Source organism: Fistularia commersonii, chromosome 26 (assembly GCF_037954325.1).
Source record: "Fistularia commersonii isolate RoL2024-O1a breed Wild chromosome 26, RoL_Fcom_v1.0, whole genome shotgun sequence".
Taxonomy (NCBI): domain Eukaryota; kingdom Metazoa; phylum Chordata; class Actinopteri; order Syngnathiformes; family Fistulariidae; genus Fistularia; species Fistularia commersonii.
In genome coordinates this window covers 7175618-7184331 of record NC_141309.1, presented here as the reverse complement: position 1 = coordinate 7184331, position 8714 = coordinate 7175618, and the positions used below count along the sequence as shown (strand labels likewise).

The 8714-nt window shown below is 42.1% G+C and overlaps 1 protein-coding gene across 1 annotated transcript; it reads right to left on the bottom strand.

The window, feature by feature from the left end:
• Window position 1: 1 nt before the first annotated feature.
• slc8b1 (solute carrier family 8 member B1) lies at window positions 2–8487 on the bottom strand. Its single transcript, XM_086174119.1, has 15 exons — window positions 8051–8487; window positions 6427–6579; window positions 5482–5534; window positions 5104–5161; window positions 4564–4669; window positions 4309–4476; window positions 2558–2671; window positions 2374–2448; window positions 2154–2284; window positions 1917–2058; window positions 1690–1811; window positions 934–1087; window positions 774–854; window positions 594–658; window positions 2–510 (listed from the first exon to the last, which is right to left on the bottom strand). Exons 1-15 carry the CDS (start codon window positions 8234–8236, stop codon window positions 313–315), a joined length of 1806 nt encoding a protein of 601 aa, XP_086030245.1. The 5' UTR covers window positions 8237–8487; the 3' UTR covers window positions 2–312.
• Between the last annotated feature and the right edge of the window lie 227 nt (window positions 8488–8714).

Genomic DNA, 8714 nt, shown 5'->3' with positions numbered 1-8714 from the left:
GGTCAAACCATTTTTTTTTATTTTCCTCAAAAGCAGCTTCTTACAAGATTTACAGTTTGATTCCAACACCACTTCAATGTTTCACTTTTTTTTTTTTGTCTTATTGCGATCACAGTTCCGTTTAGCACAAACAGACGGGGGAGGTGGATTAGTTTCAGTTCTCCCTGAGAAGTCTCTTCTGAACCCTGTTTCCATGTGTGATGTAGTCAAGTGCACAAAAGTATATGTGTATGTCAATAGTGTCTGGAGGAACAGTCTCGGTGTCACCTTGAATTCTGAATTACCTTCCCTGGCATCAAGCTGGCCTTCGTCTCAAGTCGATGCCATGTGTATTTTTCCGAATTCTGTGAGCAGGGCGATGACAAGAAAGATTCCATAGAAGATGAGGAGAAAGACGCCGTAGGTCCGACCCATACGAAACCAAGACAGCGGAATAATAACGAAAGAGAGAGCCAAAGACAGACCAAGAGATCCTGCAAGAATCCATGTCAGCAGCCCCTGTGGCTCAAACTGAGGACGAAAGAGAAAGAGATCTCGGTTCGTTTCTTACAAAGGACTCAAGTAAATCTGTACATTTTCCAAGTATTAATTACCTGCACTTCTTCCTTCGTCTTTATCATTTGCACTAAACATCCCAAACCCACTCCAAAGAGCATGTCTGGTGGAACGTGGTTAAGGTGGACTCAAACAGTGACTGTTTCGGATATCCATAAGATGACAAGTCCCACTGTTGGACATGAAGTGATCCGTGCAGTCGTAAAAATAAAGGATACTGAAAATGATGCCTCCGAAGCAGGCCGATATGGCCATCCTTGGGTAGCCCTGTCTGGCTATGGTGATATCAGAGAAACAGTCTGGGAGAAAAAAAAGATCTGTGTTAAAACTTAAGGACCAAGTTAACAGATATCTGCGGAAAAAATAAATAAAAACCACCTCCTATGCTGTTGCCCCAAGCCAACAAAGTCAAGCCCAGCACGGTGTTACTGAGACGCAGCACCACGCCAAGCATGTGAAGGAGACCGACGACTTCGGCCGCGGCGGCACTGATCAACACGGCACTCACCACGAAGCCTAGGAGCGCAAACACCTGGAAGGAGAAAATAAAAAAAAGTTAACACGTCTCATTGATGCAGACTCTTCCCCCCTCGCCCTCGAGAGGATTGTACGCAATGCTGTCTCTGCTCAAGCTCAACCGTCTTGAGATACTGGCTTGTCAAGATAAGACAACTCCACTTTGAAATCTACAGATTGGGTGCTTTTTTTTTTGTTTTTTTTAACTCTAAGCTCAGGCGGAAAAAAAAAATCCAACCGGCCTTGAAAGGTGTTTGGGCTGAAGGAGGAGATTACCGTTCCTAGTGAATCAGCTGAAAGGGAGCTTTCCGCAGCCCCAAGTGTGGGTCAAGCTTGAAACAGCAGACAGGCCAAGCAATAATTAGCTCTCTTTTTTTTTTTTGCAACTTCAGATCCTTTCTAGTTGATTCTCAGAATGTTTCTTGCTCATTTTTAAATACCGTTATGCTGATCTTTTGAATGTTACTATCAATTTAGTGGAGGCATTTTCTACTTTGAAAGCAGCTGAAAGAATTTGCTTAGCAAATCAGCAGAAAACTAACAACTATGCAATCGATTTACGTTTGAATGTAGATCCCGACGTACAAGACAAGCTAACTAGTCACCATTGATACCTACTGGATGATATTTGGGGGGGTGATCATTGGTAGTGGTGCAGAAGACGATGGCAGATAAGAAAAGTCCAAGGAGGAGAGTCAGCAGCCAAACAGGAAACTGTCCTTCGATCATATACTTTCCATCTGACAGAAAGCGCAGGGAATGACGAGGGGCAGCAAAAAACAAAAGAAATCAATAGCAATGAATGTATATGTGGCCCGCTGCGTTCATCACGAATGGTCACTTACATGTTCCAGATTGAAAAGCGAGCACGCAGACCATCGGACTGGTGACCAGATGGAGGCTGTTCAATGGGCGTCTCCAGTTCCTGTCCTCTTTGTCAGGATCAACGACGGGGATGCATAGCAGCAGCAGGACTTCCACAGGAGTCTGATGAATGGAATGGAAATGTTATATTCCCCAAAAAAATGTCCCGAAGCATCAAACTCATGTCATTTTGCATGTCTCTCCACGTCTGCCTCCACCTTCAGCATTTTGAAGACTCTCCAACCCCACGATTTTCTCCTCCACTTCCCGCTGTCCACCGGGTTAAGGGAGCTCAGCAAGATTTTGCTTGTGCTCTCTGTAAACTCCAGAAGTGGCCTGTACTCGGATCCTTGAAAAGACACGTGCCTGTTATGTAAAGAAAGGCTGAAATATATCAACGAAACAGTGAGGTTTTGTAGAAACTCCTTCCCTTCCTACCATATTCTTCCTGGATCGATCCAGTCCCCAAGCAGGGAATATCATCTTCAACTGAGTCAGAGGAGAGATAATGATCTGCAGATGGGGGAGGAAAAAAAAACAAAACAATGCCATCGGTGGTAACGGCAGAAAGACGTATCTGCATCTGTACGTTTATGTTTGGTTACATTTATGTTTATCTAACCTGAAGAGTCCGAAGCGTTCTGGAAACTGGTGTTCATTAAACGTTTCTGTCGATTGTAGATGTACGCGCTGATGATGACGGTTAGGACGTACACCACGTACAGGCTGAGGTAGCCTGGAATAAGGAAATTAAAGTGCCATCACATGGTGTGTATGAGACTGATGACTGAAATATTTCATCATTGTACCATACACCAGTTTGTATGATGGAGATTATATTGAACATTAGTAAGCACGCGCACACGCACACCTGTGTGTTTATTAAAGCAGTACTGTATTATTCAAAGGACTATTAAAGCAGATAAGCATTTTAGAGAACTGTGTCTTCTTTTCCTTTCAGGGGTCGCCACAGCGAATCAACCTTCTCCATCTAACCCTCTTCTGTGTATCCTCCTCTCTCACACCAACTACCTTCATATCCTCTCTCACTACGTCCATAAATCTTCTCATTTGTCTTCCTCTAGACCTCCTGCCTGCCAGCTCCAATGCCAGCATCCGCCAACCAATATATTCACTATCCCTCCTCTGTACATGATCGAACCACAACATCTAACGCTGTCCCTCCGATGAACTCATTCCTGATCCTATTCATCCTTGTCACTCCCAAAGAGAACCTCAACATCTTTATCTCTACAACCTCTAGCTCTGCCTCCTTTTCGTTGTTGTTACTGTTTTTAAACCCTGCAACATCGCTGGTCTCACCACTGTCTTGTACACCTTTCCTTTCATTCTGGCTGATAGTTTTCTATCGCATAGTATCCCTGGCACTTTTCTCCACCCGTTCCAACTAGCTTGAACTTGTTTCTTTACCTCTTTTCCACACTCTCCATTCCTCTGGACTGTTGACCCAAAGTACCTGAAATCCTCCAACTTCTTGATCCCCACTCCCTCTAGCCTCACCGTTCCACCCAGGTTCCTCTCATTCACACACATATATTCTGTCTTGCTGCAACTAACCTTCATTTGTCTCCTTTCGAGCGCATACCTCCACCTCTCGAGATTCTCCTCGAACTCTTCCCTGTTCTCGCTAACACCATGCAAACATCATGTTCCATGGAGATTCCTGTCCAACCTCATCTGTAAGCCTGTCCATCATCACAGCAAACAAGGGTCTCAGAGCGGATCCCTGATGGAGTCCCACCTCCACCTTGAACTTCTCTGTCACACATCAGCATACATGTCCTGCACCAGTCTAACATACTTCTGTCACTCCAGACTTCCTCATACAATACCAGAGTTCCTCTCTTGGCATCCTGTCGTATTCTTTTTCTAGATCTACAGAAGTACAGTGCAGCTCTCTCTGACCTTCTCTGTACTTCTCTATACTTGCCTATTAGCATTCTCAAAGCAAATATTGCATTTGTTCTTATTTTTAGAGTACTGTGTATGGTTGTTAACATTTTTGGTATTATTTTGGTATGATTAGCTACTATTTAATATAAGTCCCAAACAAAATTCACCCACTCTCTCCAATCTCGTTGGCCAATCAGTGTAGTAACAATAAAAGAGCATTCGCTTATATAATTATATGGTTCTGACTGAGAGTTGCACATGCTGAGCAGGGTGGCTTCATTTCCTCATAAACCCCATGCTTGCTTTGTTATTAGCTTTTGCACATGCCTTTATTAGAAAAGAACAACATATTTTAGGGTTATTTGCAGTGAACTGGCGTTATCTCAAGGCTCCCAGCAACTCACCAACAGAGGCACAGCATTGTTCAAGAAGGAAAAAATGGTTTTCCGGTATGTTTACCCAATGTCTCTCCCAGTGTCATGGTTCCTCTGTACAGAATTATGTATGTCCAAAACACTGCGGCCATGTAGAAGATGACGTCACGCAGGAATGGACGGGAGGCCATTATGAAAGGCTTGGCGATTGCCACGCTGCCCGCAACTACTGTCGTGACAAATATACCTGCTCCTGGAGAGAGAACATTTTTGGTTTTACCTACTTGTCCTTTCCACATTTGTTGGATGACATTGTATGCTTGTGAGTGTGTGTTCTGACCAAACAAAGCTCCTACGGCCAGGCCGGCAGTGTGCGGGCGCGAGAAAGCTGCCATGGCGCTGAAGATGTCCGGCGCTCCGTTACCGAGAGCCAGAAAGGTCACGCCCTGGGTTAGAGCGCAAGTTAAGAAAATCAACAAATACAAGGAAGTGGAAAAAGCAAAATTCTCTAAAAGAGGAAATGCACTGGTAAATCTATTCAAAGATTCCTTCTGAGTGACTGATCAAGAAGCTGTTATGACAAGTTTGTGGCACAGTGTAGTTACCGCATTACAACTGTCAGAATGTCTTTGTCTCACTTTTATAGTCTTTAATAATCAGATAATTTGCAAATATACAGTCATTTCTACTGTCAAAAAATGACATGTTGTGTTATTTGAATACTGCTGATTGGCCTGACTCGACAAATCAGATTTCTATTGAGTTCTGAAATTCAAATTTCAACAGGCATTTTACATTCAAAGTTGACACAAATAATCAGTGACGCGCAAACATTGAACTTTGGTAGAAATATTTGCCCAGAAAGGGTCACTGAGGATACAGCCACGTTGTGAGTGAGATGCAGACTGGCAGAGATGGCTGACAAGTTGGGACAGAAACTGCAGAGAAACAGCGATAAATATGCATGAGAAGAGAGGAATTTTCACATTCTATTAGCAATATCACAGGACTTTTCATTCTAAAAGACGGCTTCATAGTGTGTGCCGCGAGCGGAAAGGAGAACAAACTGCTCCTCGGAAGGATATCTCACAATCGGCAAACTGTAGCGAAACTGACGAAAACCGGTCATTTGACTCGTTCAAATGTGACACGGTGCTTAAACTAATCAATGAAATTTAATGACTCAGGCTATTAGTTAAGGCTCTGTATCATATTAAAAAACAAACAACTTTAAGCTGGTGAGATGAGATTGACTTACAATTTAGAAGCAGTGAGTCCGAGGATAACAAACAGAAAGAGCAGCCATGTTATCTGTGGGGGAATCAGAAAGGACACGTTTGCTCAAAAGTCTATGTTGAATTAGATTAATTAATTCAGTCTAATACACACTCAGACATACATTCCATGAACAAGATTTGGGTTTAATAAGTCAATCTTTATAAACCCTGGGGTGGTCGACTACACTGGACCAATTGTTCCTGATCTGTAAAAAAAGACCACTTTATTCACACTTTGGTACATTTTGCTGTGGGCCGAAATTTGCAGTTATTTGATCGACGAGAATTAAAAACCACATGTGATCACATGAAAATATACAATTTTATTTATTGAAACCCAAGCACAAACCCTTATACTTGGACATGTAAGATTAGAATGAATGGCATGATAAATCCCTTACAAAGAATTGTTCAGAATTTGTCACGCTCGCTGCTATTGATGTAGATGTTGGATTTGAATCTATTAATCTTTTACATTTTGGTTCAGTATGTGTTAGGTTAGAATATGACTAGGGGTGTTTGTGGATTTCTCCTTTCGAATTTTGGTTGATCAATCAAAGTATTTCTATTTGATAACAGTCAGATTTAAATGTGTTTTAATATTTACAATATGTCTGTTACTATTTCTTGTCATGACATGATCATGTCCTTTCATTATATGTGGTATATGCACCTGTCATATTGATGTAGAGAAAAACTAAATAAAAAACTAGTTTAAAACAAAATTGGTTGATCAATCAAAGTATTTCTATTTGATAACAGTCAGATTTAAATGTCTTGTTTTTTTTTATCATAGCTGATAAATAGGGTGGCTCCCATGTACTGATGTGGTTCTTAGAACAATTTAAATTGTTACCAAAATAAATGCAAGGAACTTTCTATCTCATATCATCTGCCTGTATCCCACAATGCACAACGCGACTTACACATAGAATGATGGCGAGGGGTGTGAGGCTAGGCCGAAAAAGACAAAATGCCACATGTAGGTAGTTGATGAAGCTGTCTTCCATGTTACAGTCTGGCGTGCTTCTCACAAATGGACAGCGATCTGTTGCATTGATGTCCATCACATGGTCACACTGAGAGCACAAGTGCACACACGCAGACGTATCAGTTACGGTGCTTCTTTTCATATCTGTTATAAAAGATATCTTTATCTGCAGAATACATAGATCTCTGCATGTACAAAGTATAGAAAGGGAAACTGTCAATTGTGTTTAATAAATGCGCCTTGTAGAGTTTATGTAACAACCTTTCAACCTTTGTCACACTAAAAGCCTAATAACTCATTGTAAACTTTTACAACAGCTCACCTTTCTGTGACAGGTAAACACACCACAGCACACAATATGTTGTCACTGGTTCTGTCATACAGCAAATATTTTCATTTCTTGCATAATTAATTTTCTATCAACTTTGGTTTTCTTTGTTGACCTGTTACTATTAATATTTTAAGTCTTTAAATTCTTCATACATTACTTGTATAGCTGTGACACAAGCATTTTTTTGGTAAATACATGTTTTTTTAATAATGGTGACATCCTATGGATGGATTGACTGTGTGTTTCTCGGCAGAACTAAAAATGTTAAAAGTGGGCTATTTATGAGTTAGTGGACACATAAAACATTCATTATCCGTAGTGCATATCCTGCACTCAGGACCGTGAGGGGTGGGGGAAGGGGGCGGGGGGGCTGGAACCTACATCGGCAATTTAGGGTCTTCAATGACCTTGCTGCATATTTTTGCAGCCATGGGAGGAAACCTGAAAACCTGTGGGAAACCCACGCAGACAAAGGAAGAACATGCAAACCCCAGACAGAGAGTTCCCAGGTCGGAATTGAACCACGGACCCCCACTTTCTGCAATCTGATCCCTTCTTAAAATAACCTAAAACTAAAGCAACGGAGCTGGGGGGGGGGCTTTTACTTTTGTCTCAGTTTCTCCTTTTTTAAGAAGACTCGTCTTAACGTTACAAAAACGCTTCCTCGTGATAAAATAATAAATATCAGTGAGGGTGTTTGCGCGGCTGTGACGTAACAGTTCATCCAATTCGCATGTTGATTGGTCCGCTCTGCGGTCATGAGACTGAGACCGGCACAGCAGGTAAGACTGAGACGTCACAAATGGGAATCGGGACGCAAGCCAATCGACATCTCAATTTAAGGAGAAAATGGCTTTTTTTAAACAATTTCGAACATTTATATGTTCTGATTTCCAGTAAAATGTTTCAATGCGTTTGCTAAACATTTATAACAACATGTACAAAGGATATTACTGGTAGAGTTTTTTGTTAAACCGTACACCGACTTTGACAAGGAAAGCTCAGTGAAGTGACAACAACATTCATGTATGTCAAGGCCATCATGTGACCGAAAACCAACTGGAAATATCGTAGTTTCCGGTAAAAAAAAATATTATTTTTTTTTTAGCGTGATAAAAAAATAAATAAATAAATAATTATCACGCTTGTAAACACACCTGGCAGGATTAAAACACACCAAATAAGACTCTAACGTTCGACATGTTAATTTGTCTGATATCTCACTGACCTCGTCGTTGCGGGTTTGAGATTGCATGGCTAGCGGAGCGTTCGGGGACCCCCCGGTTTCGCTAGCAGCTGACCGGAGGCCACGGGAGTCGGAGCGGACCTGTTCCCGACAGGACACCGGGGGCGGCGGCAGCAGCAACAGTAGCAGCACTGGCAGGAGCGAAGCGGAGAACATGACTGCTTTCATCCCCCCGGAGCGGCGTCCATCCTGGCGGTGGCACGAAAACAAGAGCGCGGTGAGTTGTGTTAGCTCAGCCGGGCGGAGGCTCTTAGCTCATACTTCACCGGAAGAAGACATTTCGATAAAATAAAACAAAACGTTTCGCTGTCTTGTAGCTTTGTATCCACGTGTAGTTTATTTCTTCGGACCCTTTTAAAGTGCCAGTGGGCTTCGGTGTACGTTGGTTGTCGTACACCTTCGCTTTAAACCCCGCCCGCTGCCGCTGCCGCTGCCTCTCAACTGACGTATGTCGCCTTCAAAGACTTCCGTAAAATATCAATTCTGCCGATAGGACCAATAAATCAAAATCGGATATCGGGTGAAAAAGTGAATTGTTTACTGAAAAAAATCACAAACAATTCAAAAGATCGAATTAACGTGTTTCCCGCTTCACATTATATTAGCGTAGCAATGCAAATGTATTTCAGGAACAAGAAGAATAAGA

Coding starts and splice junctions, on each gene's coding strand:
- slc8b1 (XM_086174119.1), bottom strand. CDS start 8,236: ATGAAAGCAGTCATGTTCTCCGCTTCGCTCCTGCCAGTGCTGCTACTG. Junction 2,059..2,153: donor GAGTCTTCAAAATGCTGAAG/GTGGAGGCAGAC, acceptor TCCATTCATCAG/ACTCCTGTGGAAGTCCTGCT. Junction 659..773: donor CTTCGGAGGCATCATTTTCA/GTATCCTTTATT, acceptor ACGTTCCACCAG/ACATGCTCTTTGGAGTGGGT.